The sequence below is a fragment of the Leuresthes tenuis genome, unplaced genomic scaffold (genome assembly GCF_036924035.1).
Source record: "Leuresthes tenuis unplaced genomic scaffold, fLeuTen1.0.hap1 SCAF_15, whole genome shotgun sequence".
NCBI lineage: Eukaryota > Metazoa > Chordata > Actinopteri > Atheriniformes > Atherinopsidae > Leuresthes > Leuresthes tenuis.
The window spans coordinates 17,559,987-17,580,926 of NW_027325369.1; the positions used below are offsets into that span (position 1 = coordinate 17,559,987).

General features: G+C 40.3%; 1 protein-coding gene across 1 annotated transcript; it reads left to right on the forward strand.

Annotated features, from left to right (window-relative positions):
* The first annotated feature begins 1,113 nt into the window (after positions 1-1,113).
* On the forward strand, positions 1,114-16,453 carry diras1b (DIRAS family, GTP-binding RAS-like 1b). The gene is made up of 3 exons (XM_072365801.1): positions 1,114-1,309; positions 10,617-10,957; positions 12,279-16,453. Exons 2-3 carry the CDS (start codon positions 10,649-10,651, stop codon positions 12,564-12,566), a joined length of 597 nt encoding a protein of 198 aa, XP_072221902.1. The 5' UTR covers positions 1,114-1,309; positions 10,617-10,648; the 3' UTR covers positions 12,567-16,453.
* Positions 16,454-20,940: the final 4,487 nt, after the last annotated feature.

The window sequence follows — 20,940 nt, forward strand, 5'->3', positions numbered from 1 at the left end:
ACAGAGCTCGGAACGAGGTCTGGTCTGACTTGGCTACGAGCCTATAGTAGCACCGGGGAAAGGCAAATTCAGGTTTATTTATGATATGACAGGAAATGACGGTAATGTTGACGCACATGACTTGAGCTTAGGATGCATTTAGGGGCCTTATTCAGGGTCGGTATAGCTTAGTTCCTGCTTTATCGCCCTTTCACCTGGCATCACGTCGCTGATTTTTCTATCCACTATTTATTGTTTCGTCATATTGAAATGCATGGCATACTCTAATACTGTAAACTACTGAATCTGTGTATTTCCGGCGCTCTCCGTGGTTCTGGGAAATACTAGAGTCGCTGTCCGTGGTGCTGATCGGGGATCAGTTAATTGGAGATGGTTTTCTCTCTTCGTTTCTTTTTTTTTGCATTCCATTCACAAGTATTTTGGAGGTAAAAACAAAGTCAAAGAAATGCAACTCTACATCCACTATCTTCACACACCAGCTTGGCATACATTAAGATCTTTTTCATCCCTCCGTATTCTTCCTCCACCTTCTTCCATGCCACGCATCCACGTCAGTGAAAAGTCCCAGCGGTGTTTTCTGTCTCTCACCGCGTTTCTCTCGGGATTTGCTCCCCTTAAACTCTGCTGCTAAAGGTCAAAAATTAAACCTTTTATAATAAATTATAATATATAATTGTATATTTTATAATAAATTAAAAATGTATATAAGTCTGGTATGGCACTACATGGGGGTGTATGAATGCTACTCAGCTGTGGCATTGAGTCAATTGTTTGGAGATTAAAAGGGATGCTGCTTCAGTTACATTGTTGACAATCGTTTATTCAGTCAACTGGCTTTAATGCGATTTGGGAGCATTGCTATTTCACCTCCAGTTAAACTAAATGTATTATATGATCTTTTAGACTTCTCTTTATTTCTTGCTACCAGTATCATTTTGGTCTTTACGTGAACGGATACGGCCAAATGTCTCACATTGCATCCTTCGTCAAAAAATAGTTTTATATGTTGGGAATCCAACCACCAGGAAGTGTTTGAACTAAAAGAAAACCAAGTGTGGACAGAGAAGGGAGAGGGCATAGCACCTCCCACGTCCTATCTGCGAGAAGGAAAGAGAGAGAGAGAGGCAGAGAGACGGAGGCTGTGCGCGTGTATGTGTGTGTGTGCGTGTGTCTGCTGTGGTGGTGTTGGAAATCGGACGACATGAGCTCTACATGAACCGCGTAAAATACTTTAAGACGCTTTCGGCGTTTCTCTTTCATCCTTCGGAACCGAGGAGCAGCCTGAAGCGGAGCTGTACTTGACGAACAGGTATGGAGACTGCTGCTTTCTACGGATGCTAGATGTTGGTATTCAGTGGCGTAGCCACGGTCCCTCTGCCAATGCTGGCTGTTGTGCGCACAAGATTCCTGCTCTTCACGGCCGTCACGGGACGGTCAAAATCTCACTTCCTCGATCCGTGTTGCTGTTTAAATTTCGTCCGCGCCGACTCGCATTTTTGTTAAACAATCTCGGTCGTGCGAATGAATTATGGACTGTTTCCTATATGCCCGCACAGCCATATTGGCAGTCAGCAGAGGAGTGTGGCGGGGAGGGGTGGGTGGGAGAGGGCAGAGATGAGAAGGTGTCGGGATTATCATATTGCTTTGAGGAGTAAAGCAAGGTGGAGGAGGAGGGGGTTGGTGGGGGCGGGGGGTTCGCTGCGACTGCGAAATGATGCACCGCTGCGAGATGGCGATCCTCTGGTATTTATGAATGAACCAAGCAGAGTGGGGTGGTCTGTAATGGCGTTGCGGGCCGACGGCAAGCCCTCCTCTGCCACCCCTTCCTGACTAGAGTCGAGAAGGACATGCACGTCAACCTTAGTCTTTACATTAATAATGACGCCGGCGTGACGCATACAGCCCGATTTCTGTGGCAAATGCCGCGGTTAATCCTCCATCTGGTTCTGTGCTTCTCGGTGTCGCCTCCTCCACGTCTGATGTGCTGTTTGTTTGTGGTGCCATAACTGGAGATGAGACACGCAAAAAGGGAATTGTGAATCATTTAGATCCTCAATGCGTGTGTGGTATATGCATGTGACTCAACTTCCTGTCAGCACTGCCTGTCAAGTGTGTTTGTGTGTGTGTGTGTGTGTGTGCGTGTGTGTGTGGATTGCGGGGTTTGAGAGAGGAGAGGAGAGGAGAGTTATGGCAGTAAATCCCGTGAGTAAAGCTTTAAAAAAGTGTGGTTGAGAATAGCGCAGAGATGCAGACTGTACTAAAACGTGCATGTGTTGGAGGATAAGTGGGTGGATGGGGGGAGTGTCAGGGTCCTGTCTGCTGGTCTGTCTGTCTGTCTGGGATGCTCACAGCGCAGTTGCATAAGAACACTTGTCTCCACTGAGGCAGGATGAAGAAATGACTCAATACATGGTAACAAGCGTGAGCATAGTGAGGCAATGACGCCGGCCAGGATGGCAATGCTTCTTGTGATGCAGCAGATGAGGTTGGAGGCTGATATTAGAGGATGATGAATTTGATGAGTGTTTTTTTTTTGTTTTGTTTTGTTTCAAAACCTTCAGCATCAGACTGATGTGAGATATCAGGAAGAAATATGGAAATTGATCTTGCAGAATTTAATCAGTGAACATGATAAAACAGAAAATATACTGTGCAGTGGCCTCATACATCATGTTGTTCTTCTTCGCAATACTAGCTCAAACCTCTCTTTTGCTTTAACAAATGCAGTCAAGTGTTCCATCACTCGTTTCAGTAGATCTGAAGTATAGTATTTACTATGCTGTGATATCGAAGCAGATCAGTACTAAAGTGCTATGAATCTTCTGCTGGCATCAGGCCATTTGAAAAATTCATATAATCTCCATTATTCATGGAATTATGAGGAATTTTCCTGGAGTTATGCATTACTAATCTCTGTCCAGAGTAGCTGCTCTGGGCCTTTATGCACACCGTGACCTCGGAGTAACCATGTTTTATTTGACATTCTGCTCAGACATCAGCCATCTCTAAAAATGAATGCCATCCATCTTTGATTCTCTTTATAAAATATATCAAAACTTAGAATTTTTTTTGTCTTTTTTCTGATTGCTTTTTTTATTGTTTGTGTGCTTTTTAGATGCCTTATAACCCCCGTTGGTTCACAGTTTTGTAAGGATTCTAGAGTGGGATTCCCTTGCTGTTTCTGTTTTTAGCCATATGGTTATCAGACCTGAATCCGTCAACCGGTATTATTAATCGGTTGATCTTGCCTTAACAGATTAATGGAGTCAGTCCAAAACTATCAACCTGTCACCATCTGTCACTGCAGAGGGGATTCTCAAGCCACCAGTCTTCAATCAGGGCTTCGGTCAAGTCAGGGCCTCATGAGCATCTAACAATAGGCTTGTATGAAAAATTATAATGAATGAGTCTGATTAAAACAGTTCTCTTAGAATTACTGCTACTCTTTACCATTGCTATTAGCCAGGTGTCTGTGTGTCTCCCAGACTGGCAGGCTGAGGGATTAGCAGAGTCATATTGAGAGAGCAGAAGGAGCAACCCAGGAATCCCAAAGTCACACTAATACTCAGTACTAATACACACTCAGAGACAAGCTACTGCTGCACAGAACCAGAATGATTAGGGTTACAGTGTTTGATCACATCTCAGAAATCAATTTTCCCAAAGGGAGGAATTATATATATATATATTTTTATATATATATATATGAATATAAATATTAATTAATATATATATATATATATATATACAGATATCATATGTATATATATACAGATATGTATGATATCTGACAGATAGCTATAACCTTTACTGTGTGTGGCTCTGCATTAAGTCATGCTGAGTCAAAAAGGTGTGGAAAGTGTATCAAAGAGCTTTGAGGAACATGTGGTCTCACGCTGTTGTCGTGCTGGACTGTTGGTAACTTAAATCCTGGGAATTGGGTCAATGCAGAGGAGGCCACAAGCACAGAGGAGGTTAAGCTCAATGATTAGCTACTAAGCCAAGACCACAGTGCTTCAATCTCTTGGACAGCGTAGCACACGCATCCCATGCACATGGGGTTGTGTACGCTCAATCAAAGTATAGACCGATGCTGATGAGAAGCATAGTCTCAAGCATCACTCCAATCTGGTCACAATTCAACTTGGTAATCTGAGGAATGCATGGAAGTGCTGTGATTCAATTCAGAGAGTATGATTAGATGTTTAATTTCTGTATTTCAGCTGTCATCCTGCTTGCTCTCCCAATTCCAAAAGCATCTGGATGCGGTGTAAAATGTATATGAAAACAGAAAGCAAGGATTTGCAAATCTTATATACACAAAGTTTTATCCAAAATAGGAGATAGAAATCATATCAGATGTTAAGAATGACACATTTTACTATTTTATGAAAAGTAGCAGCTCCTCTTGAATCTGAAGCAGCAAGAAATCTAAAAAAATGTTAGGACAGGGCCATTTTTAGCACTGTGCAGCATTCTTGCTTCTGTTAACAGTCTGTAAACATCTGGGATCTGAGGAGACCAGTAGCTTAAACTTTGTGAGAGGAATGTTGTCTCATTCGTGTCTGAAGGGCTCAAGCTGCTCAATTTACCTGGATCTTCGTTGTTGTATTTTCATGATGCTCCAAATGTTTTCAGTTGGTGAAAGTACATGGTTTATGTGATTTTGTGTTGCTGAAATATGCAAGGCCATCCCTGAAAAAGTTTTAAGGATATGTTGCTTTAAAAGCTGTATATATATTTCAGCACTGATGATGCCTCTCCACAAGTAAATTTTGCCAGTTCCAGGGCACTAATGCACTCCCATACCATCAGAGATGCAGATTTTTTTGACTGAGCACTGACAACAAACCAGATGGTCCCTCTTCTCTATAGTCCTGATTATGTGGTATCTATGATTTCCTAAAATAATTTTTAATTTAATATAATCTGAGCAATAAAAACCTGCTTTGCTTCAGCCCATTTTAATGAGTTTTGGCCCAGAGAAAATGGCAAGGTTTCTAAATATTCTATTAACATATGGCTACTTGATTGCAGGATAGAGCCTAAAGATTTTCGGAGCCCGCATGCAACAATTTCCATGACAGTTTCATGCCTGTTTAGAATGCAGGGGCCCGAAGATCATGAGCATTCCATATTGATTTTCAGCTGTGTCCCTTGCATACACAGATGTGTACAGATTATCTAAATATTTGGATGAAACGATGGGCTGTACATTATGGAATATTCAAAGTTTTCACAAATTTATGTTGAGGGACATTATTTTGAGATTGCTCCACAAATTGCAAACATTTCGTTTTACAGATAATTATTACACTTGCAATGATTAAATTGATTTAGCAAACCTACTTAAGTTGATTTCTCACTGCAGTGACTTATCACTATTTTCTAGTTTGTAAAAAAGTGGCGTGTAGAAAAGCAGTTGAAAAAATTAAAATCCTGTTTGTCAGGATCAATGTTTGATACATTTGAAAATATGGCGATTTGGTTGTAAGCAGATTGATGCCACTCTCATATCTGACTATTAAACAGCCTCTTCAAAGATAGGAAGTCAGAGGCAGGTGGGAAACAGCTGGCTTGGCTCTGTATAAAGGTATTAAAATAGACCACTGCAGAATAAACCCATTAGAAAGCAGTCATTTGTGCTTGTACAGGGCTCATATGCAGGAGTCTCTCTTGGCTGAGCACAGCAATGTCCTGCTTGTCTGCAAATTTTATTTCCTTTGGAATAGAGCCAGGCTAACATAAACACAAGCTATCAATGTATCAATTACAAATATTAAGAGAAACACTCACTTCAGAACTGCATCGTCATTCAAACTAAAAGTCTGAAATCTTTTTTCATTGAATGCTGAAGGGAGAGTTTATATTTGTTAGACATGAATATGTTTAATTCATCTAATTCATTCATGTAAACTGTGAGCACCATACTCTGTGGACAGGAGTGATTCTTATAATGTGTCGTGAAATATTTGGCATTTTTAGTTCTTTGAACATAAAAGAAACATTTCCTTTCTTTGCATCATCATATTCCAACAGACTCCCCCCAAAATACTGGAAATGACAGAAAAAAATCTGCAGCATCATTGTCTTTTTTCCAGGAATACTATGGAGAAACATTTTTTGCATTCATGAGCCACAAATTAAAACCAACCAAGATCTTTAGATATGCGCATTCCGAGCTTTCTCTCTGTTGTAGCAGGTGTGAGTGCAGTGAAGCAGCGGTGACAGTGAATCAAAATTTATGAACTGAAACTTCACAGTCTGCTCAAACCTAATGAAAACGCTTGAGTCTTAAAATTGCCTCGCTAAAAACGCTGATTAATTCCTGAGTACACGCACACACATCAACACACACACACTTTGAAAGACCTGAGCTGGTCTGTGTGCAGAGAACAGTGAATCTTCTGCTTGACTGGGTGGACACAAATACATTATCTTACACCTACTGACAGTCTGACAGCTGAAGAAAGTTTGTGCAGGTTTCAAACTCCGCGACATGTGTGTTCCTCTGCACACACGCAGCCAGAAGAGGACAGAATATTTCAGAAAAAATCAAGCTGATAATCTGTTGATCCTGTCAAACACTCTCTGCCGCCTATCCACAGCATTCCGGTATGAGCATCCTGATTAAAACCCTTTCTCTACAAGATACCATGGGACCGCTTTGTGGGTGTCTATTTAATCAGGCTCTTGATCTGTTGAATGGTATTGTGTTTGATGTTAGTTAATGCGCTTCCTTTATGCCACTGCATAAGTGGCTCTCTTGAGGAAAATTATGTGCATATTTTTGCTAAAGGTGACATTTCTTTGCTCGCTGTTTAAAGTAAATGAACGGAGAAGGCTGCATTGCATCTATTTTCTGACTGAGAGGAGAAGAGGCCTGTTTGGCCTGTGCCAATGTTATCTGCTAATGGAGTCTGGCTGCACAGCCACAGATGCATTTATAGTGTACCATTAATTCATTAAAGAACTGCAGTCCTCTCATTTCAAATGAAACAAGAGATGAGAAGGGGAGAAAGGGTAGAGACAGCTTGCACTGGGGAGGAGTGTCATTAATCTCAAAGGCCCTGTGTCAAGGACAAATGGTAAAGTGGTGGAAGTACAGTGTGTGTGTCACTGTGAGGCTGCACCTGTGTGCGCCGTTATAGCTACTGACAGACGCAGGTAGACGCCTAATTTTAGCTCAGGTGAAAGAAGGAGGGAAAGGAGAGTGGAAGAAGGTTTTGATGAGCAGGAGCTGGAGCCTAAGTCCAGAAAAACAAAAAAAAAATAAACAAACAGGCACTAAGGGTGGCAGGACGACAGGTTGTCAGGGCCCAGAGAACCGAGCACCATCGATTAAAACCGCAGCGGCTTTAGTTTATTGATCAAACAGCATGGAAACCTGGGGATTGGAAGGACAGGAGGCAGAAGGGGAAGCAACAAGAGGGAGCGCAGGGAGCAGGTCAAAGACAAACAGAATAACAGATGTAACATGGATACGTCAAAAAGAATATGTGACGACAAATCAACATCAACAGCACGCCCAGGTGTGACGCTCCCTTTTTTTCATCTGCGTGGTTTTGCCTTTTAAAATCCAGATGATTGTGGAATTTTTATTTATGATTATTATTTATTTATTTATTTTCTATAGTTTATCACCAGAATTCTTTCAGCAATGCTTGCCATAATTTTCATCTTTATTGATAGCACTGTGCTCATGAAGGGTGCAAAGTCTTTGAACAGCTATACTTTTTAAGACTAACAAGAGGCCAAGAAAAGCTCCAACTAGGCAATTTTGATTCAGCAACAAAAATAAGATTTATCTGTTGGATTGGATACCTGGTTTTTTTTGTCTTATATGAAAGTGGTGTGTGGGCTTGCTATGATATGGGTTGTATATAGCTGTACACTTTGCCATCATAAACAACACTAATCTAAAAGGTAACTGGAGAAAAAGGACTGAACCAAAACCATAAAGTTAGCCTCAAACACAAATCAATGAGTTGAAAGATGCTAAACTTGCTCTGAAGAGCAGAGGTGAACTTCAGAGTTAGAGGATACTTATCCAAGAGTTTTTCACGGCAATTACCATCCATGCACTCATTTGAAATTACCGGTATAAAAACACTGAGTGTGATAACTGTGAAGGACACAGTCAGGTTAATACGATTTCTATACTATAGTAATATTTTTAGTTTACATGGTGAACATTCACATTAAATTTGGATTTTAAAACCGTCTTAGGGCACCATTTGTGCTCAAGTCCATCTTCATCTATCTGCGCGTTCCTGCCTGACACAAAGCAGACTAACGCAGGATTCAATGAGCAGCTCTGGCAGCTCAGACCACAGTTTTACAGCATGACCGAAGGCCTCATTAAAACCAACAGGCAATGCAGATGACCATTGTTTCTGGCAATTTTCTGCACTTTTGCCCCACTGTAATGTTGCAGCCCATTAACATGTATCCATCTGAACAGCTTTTCTATGGCCACAGCCATTAAAAACAGCCTGCTGTGCTCTAAAAGAGAGTGACTTTGATCAGAAAAGGTTAGTCACGCTGGGGAAGACAGATTTTTGCCACTAGATCTCACTGGGTTTTTTTTCAAAAGTTTTGAGATAACTTCAAGTCAACTTCAGGCAAGAAAAAGCTATTAAAGTAGATTTCCTGTAATTTTCCAGACCAGAGTAAAACAGTTCGTATTCTGCAGCGATATGAGCAGATGCCTGCAGCTTCTGCCGAAAATTAAACTGTGGTTGTGTGTTCATCACGTTCATAAAACAGTCTGAAATGTCACCCATATTGCACCGACTCACCATAAAACTCATGTGGCTCTCCCCGGTTCCCCATTTATTTTGCGCTCCTTCACTGATATTATCTAGTGTCTGACAATGAAATTACAGGTGCCCCGCTATCAATAGTATTGTGGGTTCCTGCAGTGTAAGGATGACAGAAATCCACTCACACCATACAGTATCGATGGCAATTTACTGTTTCATTACAGCAGAAGCTTTGAGAGCAGCATGATCAGGTCTGAAGGAGCGTCTCATTGTAGGACCTTAAAGAAAGTGCTGAGCCACCACAGATAAATAATCTAACCGGAGCTATACACATTCAGACAAAGACGCAAAGCAGAGACACAGGCACACAAAGATAGCTACAGATTTCCTGAGAGGATGTTGTTCTGATGCATATGCATGAGATGCAGCAGGTAATATTCTCTGTGTAGTCCATCAGTGTGTGTTGCTGCAGCTGATCACTTATGGGGTTTATGATAGAATTATTTTTTCATCTGTATGCTGTTGTTGTTGTTATGTTATAACACACAAGTGTGAACTAGAGAGTTTGCTTAATTTTTATTTTTGGTAATATGCAGTAAGCTGCATGGGCACAAAATATGCTTTTCTGTATTCTTAAAGGACTAACTTTAAAGTTCAGGGCAGGGAATTTGTAAGACAAACAGCAAATCTTAATAAATCTCTATTTTGGATATTTTTCATAGAAATTTGAGCACTTGGGACAACAAGCTGGCAACTCACAACAAAAGCCTCACATCAGAATGTGCAATGGCCACGTTGGTCCACGGTAAAAGCAGTTTCACAAAAAAATCAATAAAATGTGTGAAATTACCACAATTTCAGGGGTCCAAAATCATTACAGGCCTGCATCTGCATCTTCAACACACTATGTACATCAGTGCATTATGGGAAACTGTCACGCATGCAGAAAATTTGTAAAATGAACATATTTTCATGGCTTCGAAACAGTACAACATTTACCTTTAAATTGCAACATGCTTGTGTTTCGTATTAAGTGGAACTATCTTGTTTATGATACTCAGCCACAACATAGTCAAAAACACCTAGAAGGTGGAAGGAGTGACTGGAATGTAGCATTAAATTACAGATTGTCACGGCAGAGAACTGACTGCAAGCCCTCTACAACCAAACAATATAAAAGGACCAAATAGAAGCAAAAAACAGATGGGCAGTGATATATATACATATCAGTTTAGTAACATATGTACAACCTAATGAAATCAAGCGAAGTGTCCAATAGTACACAGTGTAATGTGCTTATCTGAGAAGATATTAATGTTTTGTTTCTTTGTGTTTTAAAGGTTTTACTTCAACTTTACAGTTATTTCCAGTGTTGTCATGGATGTATCCACAGAATGTGGATGTATTGCAATGTGATGTTACTGTCCTACCATGTATGCAGGCCTGGAGATTATTCTCGTGAGCAGCAAAGACTCCATGTTTGTCTCCTCCAGGGTTTGCTGCAGTTTCTATCCTTGATAAATGATGAAATGCAGGGATGTTTTGGGGTTGACACTGAGAAACTGTAAATCTGCAAAGGGTATTGATTAGTGAAATGTCTGTGTCAGGTGAAACACTTGGAGGATCACCAAACTCATCCTCTTAAATTTGTACGCTGGCTCATAGTCAGACTGTGCAAACACCTAAAGTATTTTGAAGCCTAGTGGCCTGACACCAGTCCAAGCCTAAGTTCTTCCTCCCTCTGTTTTGTTTAATTTTGTACATTCCAGACATCATTCTTGCTAAAAAGATCCTTTTGCATCACTTTTCCTCATCGTAATTCCTCCCTATCTTGTCATCCCAATATCCCAGGTGTAACACTGTCTTAAGCCTGAGAAGGCAGAATGCCGGAGCAGAGCAACGACTATCGTGTGGTGGTGTTCGGGGCAGGAGGCGTAGGGAAGAGCTCCCTGGTTCTGCGTTTCGTAAAGGGCACTTTCAGGGACACCTACATCCCCACAGTGGAGGACACCTACCGCCAGGTGATCAGCTGCGACAAGAGCGTGTGCACCCTCCAGATCACAGACACAACGGGCAGTCACCAGTTCCCAGCCATGCAGCGCCTGTCCATTTCTAAGGGCCACGCCTTCATCCTGGTCTACTCCATCACAAGCAAACAGTCCCTGGAGGAGCTCAAACCCATTTACCAACAGGTGCGGAGTGTTATATATGTGTTCGATGAGGGGAAAGTGTGTAGAGTAAAGTGGGAAGATACAGCTGAGTGAATGAGTGTATTTTTATATCTATATATCTATATTTAGATCAATATTTTTTAGAACAAATTAGCATCAGCTTCAAACTACTAAAAGTTTAAACTTTTATGATTTAGAATTTGTGTGCGCAAAGCAACAACTGACTGCTACATCACATTAAAAAAATCCATCTAACAAAGTACTCATTCTTTATAATTAATCCCTTTTTTTATATATTTCATATACAACATATTTTATATACATTAACACAATATCCACACATTTAACCCATTTGTGCAGAACAGCTTCAAGGTTCAGATTTTTATTTGCCCCTTTTAAACCATTTATTCTTATTTAGTTCTTTCAGACCTTAGGCTTTGTTTAAAACAGCTTTCTAAAATGAAGGATTTTCTGGAAACTTGAAATTATTCACAAATAACTTTTCATTTCTCATCTTTTTGGGGAAACTAGAAACATGGAATAAAAACTATTTGAGAGGTTAAAAATTACCCTTTAACCTCTTTAAACAAATGACTTTTCTCGCATGTTTATCAACAGTAAACAGCAATCAGAACGCTCCCAAGTTTGAACAACAGGAGGAATTCTGAACGGGGCCACAGAAAGCAGTCAGAGTGCTTTTATTTTGATTCTCCAAACTGAAAGCAATCCGACTGTTTTCTAAAGCAGGTTCACAAATACTTTGCACAACTCCAGTTAAAAAAAACAACTAAATATCCCTTTCGCAGTTCTTTAGCAGAAATACTTTTGTGATTAGTGTCATTATTCTGCAGCATGTCCTGATGTCATCTTAGATTTAGTTAGAATTCAAAGGTACAATTCAAAATGTATTGTTCCATATTGGGAAATGTGTTTATTTTCATATTGTATTATAACTTGACTGGCAACACATGCTGAAAGTATTATGATATGATGCGAAAAGGTTTTTTAAATTTGTTATTTTTTATAAATATAAATGATTGTCATGAAGGAGGTGTCCAGTAAATAATTATATCTTATATCATATTCCAATAAAATGATCAATAAAAGAAAAAATACACTTTAAAGATGAAATATTGTTAAAATTGTTTTGATAAAAATAAGTGTATAAACGTCTTTTCGTGTTTCATCTTGCCATGCACTGTAGGCAGGTATTTTCTTATGCTGCTAAAACTGCAGCATAAGAAAAGATTAACACCAATTCAACATTTTTGGTAAAAATCTATAACGATCACTTTTAGTCAAAGATAGCCACATCTCCACCTGTTTTCCTTTCCCTCTGCAGGTCCTGGCCATAAAGGGAAACGTTGAGGCAATTCCCATCATGCTTGTCGGAAACAAAAGCGACGAGACCCTGCGAGAGGTGGAGACCAAGGATGGGGAGGCACAGGCCAACCAGTGGAAGTGCGCTTTCATGGAGACGTCGGCCAAGACCAACCATAATGTCACTGAGCTCTTCCAGGAGCTCCTCAACCTGGACAAGAAGAGGAACATGAGCCTCAACATCGATGGCAAGCGCTCTGGGAAGCAGTCCCGTGCAGAGAGACTGAAGGGCAAATGCAGCGTGATGTAAATCAAGGAGAGGAGTAGAGGGGAGGGAAGAGAAAGGGGAAGGAAACACAGATCAGAAGAAGTAAGAGAGAAAGGCAAGACAGAAGAGAGACTCGCTAAACGTATCACTTAGAGCAAAAATGTTTGGAAATCTCATCATCCACATCCTCCTCACAAACACAGTGTACTCACAGGTTGGCGCATACGTCCATATGAGTTTGGCTAACAGGAAACATAGCTGAGTGGGATGGGGGTGAGAGGGTGGCAGAATACCAAGAACACAAATGAATCTAGGAACAGTGAGGGTGTGGATGTGTGCATCGTCCAAGTTCTACAAAACCTGTGCTTTGGCAACAGTCCAGGCCACAGACTGAGACACTGAAGGTCTCGGATCAGCTCAAAACATTTAACATCTCCTCTCAGTTCCACGCCTGTCCTCCCTCCCTGCTCTGCTCTTAAACTCCCCTTTAACATCCCAGCACTCTCTGCATACTCACTATTATATCTATAGAGAAATGTAATGTAGATGTAACAAAGTCAACACACTTAGTTAAGCCCACTCATCTGGTAAAAGTGTCATTTTTACAGACTGATGTGTCCTTCGTGCTCGTGATTAATACGGGACTCAAAGGTTTGAGACTGCTACCATGAACACCACTCAGCAAAACATATGACCCAGCCACGTCCCAGAGCCACAACAGAGGACTCTGATGTATATAAACATAGGATATCTACATATATGCCATCTAGCCTACATGCTCTACCCCAACTAGTATATAAGTTACAGAAAGTAGACTGAAGTCTGAAGGGTGGAAGCTTAGATTTGTGGCTGGAGGACAAACTCACTCATCTCCTCGACCCCATCATCCCTCTGAAGAAAAAGACCCTCCTTCACATTTTTCTCACTGTTATGTGAGAAACTCATTTTCAAACCTACTAAATGTCCTCGTCTGGCGTGTGGAGGCACCCAGCTGCAGGGTATGCACACTGATAAGACGCAACAATCCTTTTAAGACTCTCATCAAGTGTAAAATAATTCTGAACGGAAGGAAGCTAGACTCTCATCAAAACAGAAATACAAGCCTGCCTTGTCGACGTGGATGTTACACTTGGATAATCATTGCCAAGCTGGTAAGACGAAAGGGAACTGGGATCATTTTTGGTCCTGAGGTTAAGAAGGTACGCTTGCTTTGGCACTACTTTTCATGTGAAGGTTTCTCTTTATGCCTTTGTTTTTCCCTTGATTGTTTGCTTTTTTTTTTTATTGCTCTTTAAATTCATATAAAGAAACAAAAAAAAAGCTCCAAAAAGCACACAGAAGGAAGGAAAAAAAAGGAGCTGCTGAAAGTAAACTTGCTTTATGTGGATTTATTATCCAGTAAATTGCTAACTGTTTCCTCCTCTGTTGGTTTGGTTGCTTTACCTCTCGTGCACTCATCCAAGCGTCATTGAACAGGACACAGAATGATACACATACATGTATACACACAAAGCATGCACACAAATGAATCCATGTAAGTGTCAGAAAAGAGGTAACACAGTTACAGAATGCTCTGCCAGTCATTGGTGACTGACTACATGAAGACGAACAGGGCTCACTCAGCCTAAATGCCCTCACATTGCACTTTATATCATAATCACACACATATACAACTTTTATTTGCCATGTTCTTGCTTACATTATGTATTAGATATCCTTCTGGAGCCACTGAAAAGCTCAGCTGCATATCCAAAGTGCATATATACACCTTTTTTTTCCACACAGGGGCTTTGGATATTATACACGGACAGCCAAAAGCACAATACTTTTTAACCAACATATCTGTCAGCATTTTTATGTGTTGGTGTTTTTTTTTTTTCTATTTTTGTATATGTTTTGTCTGTTTGTGCATTTTCCATCTATTCAGCAGTCCTGTTCATAGAGGAATAATAGTGTCATTATCATAGCTCGCTGTTCTGTCTTGATGTTTTATTTGTCCGGTACGTGGCACAATGTGGTTGTGGTTCTGCTGAACAACAGGGTATTGTTACGTGACCGGTTGGCTGTGTTTGTGAAATGTGACGTAATCCTGCCGGGATCGTAGGTCATAGGATGCTGGGGGGTGGGAGTGGTTGGATTATTTGTCCACTTTGCTCCATTTCTCAGGCACAACAATTTGTGTGGAAGATAATCTGCTTCTGTACTGTTAAACCCAAAGACACAGATGACAGCCCCTTTTAACTGTGTGTCCATCTCTCTGAAGAAAAAAAGGGAAAAGCACAGCAACTGATGCCGTCTGTCCCCCTCACTGTCTTTATGTGTGCAGCAGTATCAACAACTGGGCTCTTTAGGGTGACATTTTACTTGAAGACTTGCTTATTAATCAGCAATGCCTCATTTATTAGCACTATGTAAATTGTCCCTCCTGCATCATTCATGCCCACAGACCCTCGTTAAACTATTCCAGATGTGTAGTTATTGTAAATAAGCACATGGTAGTTCGATGAAATGTCTTTGAGAGATTCAAGTAAGATGTTACCAATGTAAACAAATACTGCACCCACTGTCTTACTGGGAATAAGTTCCTTTGTAACCAGGAGATGTTGTTGCAGCTTAAGGTCCAGTGCCGCTATGTACTGTAATATACAGCTAAATCATGATGCTCATGATAACTCGTATCTGACTCATCCACTTTCCACATCTATCAACAAGATGATACTAGCAAAATGTGAATATGTAACTAAAGGTTCCACTCCATGGCTGTTACTTTTTATGCTTCTGAATGAATCTGTTGTTATTGCTGTGTTGTGTTTTGCACTGACGTGAGGTCCTGTTAAGCTCCAAAATTTACATCGTAAACATACCCTTTACCTGTTAGATGCCAGGGACGCTCTCTCAAACTCTCTTATGCTCCTTTCTTTGTGAAAAAGATATGATTTAAGTTATATTTCCTACAGCTTGTTTTGGTTTGTTTTGATCTATTGTGCTGCCAGCCACAAGGGTGCAATCTACAGCATGTGCTGTAGCCATGTGAAGCATCAAATCTTGAAAAAGAAAGAAACAACAACGAACAGTTTAATAACCTAATTTGATGTTCTGCTGGTGAAGGTGCACACCGCATAAATATCAGCTTGACACGTCTGATAGCTTTACGCAAATCCCAGATTGTGTGCGCATGTTTGTGCAATCTGTTGTTCTGCTGACGTTAACAGGGGAGTGTCATTCATGTCCCTGGATGGAATATGATACAGCAGAGAGGAAAAACAATGAGGCAGCGCCGCAAGAGGTATGGGCGACGAGCTAGAGCGAGGGAGGGAGCTGAGCTATCAATAGACATAGTGTGAAAATATGAAGCGTACCTGCACCAGCCGTGGCCTATGAGATTCAGTTGAGCTTGCATGTGGGAGCCTTTGTAAGAAGACGCCGCACATGTGGCGAGTCTGCGAATCCGTTGAGTTTGTGGACCGTGTGAGTTAAATGTTGGTAAAAATCAGGTCGGACACCTCTGCCCCTGCCCTCCCATGGCTTGTCTCATCTAATTTATCAATCAAGCATACTTGCTGCCATATATGTGAGCGTGTGTCTTTTAGAGCATCCGTGTGTTTCAGCCACCATTCAGCCACCTTTTTGCATTCTTTCACCCTGACCTGCATTAACATGCTTGTGTGCTGTTACTGTAGCATCTAATGAAGTGTCAGAATGTGTCAGACACACAGTGTCATGGAGACTGCCTACATGTTCTGCATGAGTCATCCTCCACAACACACCCCTTTTCAAACACACGTACAGTTTACATAGTGCTGGTCCAAAATTTTAGGCACTTTGAAATAGTAAGCCAATGTTTTAGAATATATTCAAAATAAAGTCAAATAAGCCAACTTTTTGCAAACATGATGAAAAAGTTTTCAAACAGAAAGAAGGCTATGAGTTATGAAGTATAAAAGAATTTACTTGATGGCAGTTATTTTTTCCTGTGAGAGGATTTTCAATTGTTTTACTTATGAAACTAAATTTAGTCTAAAAGTTTAAAAAAAAAAAACAACGACCTACAAACAGTAAAACGTGGCAGGGGTTTTATCATGCTGTGGGACTGATTTGCTGCCTATGGTCCTGGAGGAACTGAAATTTTCCAGTGATAGAATCATAAGAATTAAAAGGTATTTCTGAGCTAAATGTATTACCAACTGTCACAAAACTAAGTTTTAGGCGAAGACTTACGAAAAAAATAAGAGAATATGGTTGAGAAGACAACAATGGATTGCAGGTGAACCATGAGACCTGAGATCCAGTCAGAAACCATCAGAGAAAGCTGAAGTCTGCCATTCAAAAACCATCAGAGAAAGCTAAAGTCTGCTCATGCAAAAATGACTCCTTGAACACATAGCAGTAGAAGAAGAATAATTCAGAAGTATGCTAAAACTATCAGCATACAGGTGCAAAAAGAATCAACAACCATTTAGAGGGTGTCATTGTCGCCAAAAGGTCTGAAACCAAATATTGGTGAAGATTTGCCAATTTCTGTGTGCTTTATACTTTTATGTCTGTATTAATTATTTCACTACATTTAAGCATTTTTAGGTTTTTGTTGTTGCAGTTCAGTAACTTTGAATATCATAACAAAACAATCTGATACAAAGTGGGTTTATTTACATTGGTTTTAAGATCTGTGCATACAGAGCGTAATTCTAACTGGGACTGTAAAACAGGTATGAAGACAAAACAGAGACTGCATGCGCTCACCACTGCATGCTTACACATGTTTTATAAAAACACATCCTACCGCAGTGAAACCTCACTGCTTTTCCGCACGGTTTTGTTGTACAGTCACCTTTGTCACCATTACCTCTCCATAAAATCTCTGCTGTCTGTATAACCCCTGAAATCCTTAACGCCTTTTGTTGTCATCCCACTGAGATTTGAGCGTTTGTTGGCAAACAGACTGAGAAGCAGTCCTGCTCACATTTGATTGTAGATAACTATTATACTATTATGTAAATACTGTTCAAAGGATTTAATATTTCAGAGATGTGACAGGAGAGTGAGTATAGTCACCTGCAGTTTCCACTTATGGTAACTTATGGTAAAAGCAGTCAATCAGAAGATGGTAAAAGCAGAAACAACTGAGCGAAAAATCATACTGAACTTCTATGGAGACCTAAAATGTTTTATATTTCATGGCTATAGAACATGTTGTAACATTAATAGTAATTTGGCTACAGGCAGTCAAAATCTGTAAAATGCCCATTCAATTCTTAAAAAGATAAAGGACTGTTTAACATTAAGAAAATCAGTTTGAAACTCCATTCTGCTTCTTTGTACCAACATATTTAACCATTTGTGATATTTGTTAGACTACCAGACTTCCCCACAAAAATCTTTTTTTTCATAAATAAAGAAGCATTTAAATGAATTGAGTTGAGTTTTAGACACTTCTTTTATCATATTATACCTGCATGTTTATACTTATTATGATTTGTATGATGATTCCATGATATTGAATCTACTAACAGTTTGGGCCTCCATAAACATTCTCATTGGCAGCACACAGATTTTCCATGGAGGGCCAGTTGAAGATTTACGTCAGTCACTTAACACACTGGTTATGTTGCTAACGGCTCTCACACTCAAAGGGGAAGCGGGTCACACATGTTTTTCACGCCAGATGGAAAACTTCAAAACATGTTCAAGTGAAAAAAAGAGCAGTCGGCAGTACAGTGAAACATAAAAAAAAATCTTTTTACAGTTCATTGGGCTCATTTCTACCAGCTAGGGCAGGTTTTCCCATCATGTCTTTTCTGGCATCTTGTTAGAGTATCTGAAGAAAACCCGTGCTCGAGGAAAAACACTCCCCCTGACCCTGCTGACCTCTGGCTATCCCCTCACAGTGATCTTGTCTGATCACCTCAGATCCTCACAGGCTGTTTTTTTATTTCTATTTTTATTTTTTTTTGGCAGACAAGAGGAGCGAAGTGGTGGCATATAGACTTTGTGGGTAACGTAGTTTGGTACTATCCTGCTGCTCTGGCCCTTCATTCCTGCATGGTCCCTATTGGTGTTCCAGCCAGCATGAGAACAAGGACACAAACTGTGAATCATCTTTGTATTTTTTAAAGAAATTATTTGGCCGCATTTACTGCTTTGGTTTTGCAAATGGTTAATTTCTTTTTAGCACTTATTGTTTTTGTAAAAGATTCTGTTGGTTTGTTATTTTCTTCTCTGTTGGGACTTTTTTATTTAACTGATTAAAATGTATAGATATTTATTCTAGCAATAGTCTTCCTATTAAGATATACTGTGCTAATGCATCCTCTGAATAATGGAAACTAACATATATATCTATATCTAGATCTAGATCTAGATATAGATATATATACATATATATATATGATGATAATAATAATAAAATCTGCAAAATGATTTTCCTAATAAAAATGTGAACTGAGGAGTGTTTATTGTATTTTTTTCATTATCACACTGTCCTGACTCACTACCATTTGAGCTGATTCATTCTGGTGGAGTTCCGCTTTGATCCATAAAATATGTCAACAGCTCTTTAATGAATTTTGTCTCGGCTCCTGGAGGACTTGGTGTTCCACTGACTTCTCCTCCAGCCTCACTGTGAGATTGATATTTGTGGGGTTTGGTAAAATATCACAATATTACTGTGAAATTTGATACAGGCTTTCAATCACCATAACTTGACATTTCAAGGGGGGTTTCTAATTACATAACATGTGCTAAAACCCTAAAGTGCATGTCTTAAGGGCATGCTTTAATGTATAAGCAGCATTTGACTGTTGTGCTTGATCAAGTAAAGCTAATTTAGACCAATCTGTTTATATATTACTGGGTAATTTCCTCTATAACAATGCACCCAAATCTTATGAGATCTTCATTTGACACTGCTGAGTATAGAAAGAGGCTAAAATATTGCAGCTCTTTTGAAGTATTGTAGTAACATGAAATGGGAAAGCTATTTACCACACATTTCTAATAAACCATAGCACCAAAATAAATGTAGTTATGCCACTGTACATGCAGTTTTATACAGCCTGACTGTTAAACTGTTTAACAGTGGTCTAATTCCCATTTTGTAAGGAAATCACACAGAGATGGTAGCTTCAGTCTCTCACGCCTCCTTTCAGCCTCACTTTCTTAAACCCTCTAACAGCTGCTCGGGGATGCTGTGCCCAACACGGTTGCTATGGAGACTGTGTGACGTTGACGACGGATGTCGCATCAGCGTGGTGTGACTCTGCTGGAGACGGAGATGAGTTACGACAGGCGGAGGTCTCCCAGCCTGCTGCTGTGATGTACAACAACGGAGGAGGACGAAAACTCTCGCTCCTCAGGCCAGAGTGGCAACCCTGGACCTTAACTAGATAATAATCTTGTCCACGCACATGCTGCTGTATGACGCATGTGTGACTCAAACTTTTAGCCTATTAGGTCAATAATAAGCCTGCAAGCACACATATGATTCGAGACCAAATAAATAGGGATGGGTTGATGGGGGCCACCTCTGTCCGCCTCAGAGTATTCTTTAGGGATGACTCATGGGCTTCCACCGCTTTTTTCTCAAATGAAGGACTCTCCTCCGGTTAACATCCACTCTCCACATCCCACAAAAGAGGGAGTGACGGAAAACAGATTTACTGAAAAACAAATGGATGATAGAGCAGGAATGAGAAAGGGGAGCGACAAGGTGATGAATAGAATGTAGAAACGTATAGGCATAATTTCATACATCAGTGGAAATGAGGGCAATGCGGAAGAGGGTGTGAGTTATAAATAGCTCTCTTGCGGTTATGGTAAGGAGTCAGAAAAGGCCTCCATACGGCCGCGAAGAAGACGTGCACATCATATATGTGTGCATGGTAACAGTTTTATTTCGGTCCTGAATGCAGCTACATTTCGGTTACTGACAGAAAACAAGCATTTAGTTTCAAAATAAGATCCTATACACATCAGACCTCTATACTCTTCTTTGGCAGAGTGCCGCTCGCCAATAATCATGCAGCAGATGCAGCGCTTTTAGCTCTGTGTGGAGGAGTGGACTTGCTCATTGGGAACGGAGGCTCAGAGGCCCACACCTCTCTTGTGACTTCGGGATCACACACGGGTTAATGGTGCCATCTCGTGGCAGATTATTATACTTGACTAATGACGAATGTTGTTTTTTCACTGTACCGTCCTAAAGATCCACATGTGCATGTCTGTGAAGGTGGTTTAGGCTCTACTGTCGATGGATCGTGCATGGCAAGCTTCTGTAAACGACTTGAATAAAAAAGAAGAGTGAAAGTTATGTTAAATATACAAAGTAAAGAGAGACAATTGTTGAAGCTTTAACCCAGAAGCATGTTCAATTGTATTTTTCGGTAGTAAATACGGATTATGTAAAGCAATGTGTAGATAT

Bases quoted from the DNA above. Each gene is read 5' to 3' on its own strand.
- diras1b (XM_072365801.1), top strand. From the start codon at position 10,649: ATGCCGGAGCAGAGCAACGACTATCGTGTGGTGGTGTTCGGGGCAGGA. The intron at 10,958-12,278 runs GTGCGGAGTGTT...TTCCCTCTGCAG, and splicing joins TCAAACCCATTTACCAACAG to GTCCTGGCCATAAAGGGAAA.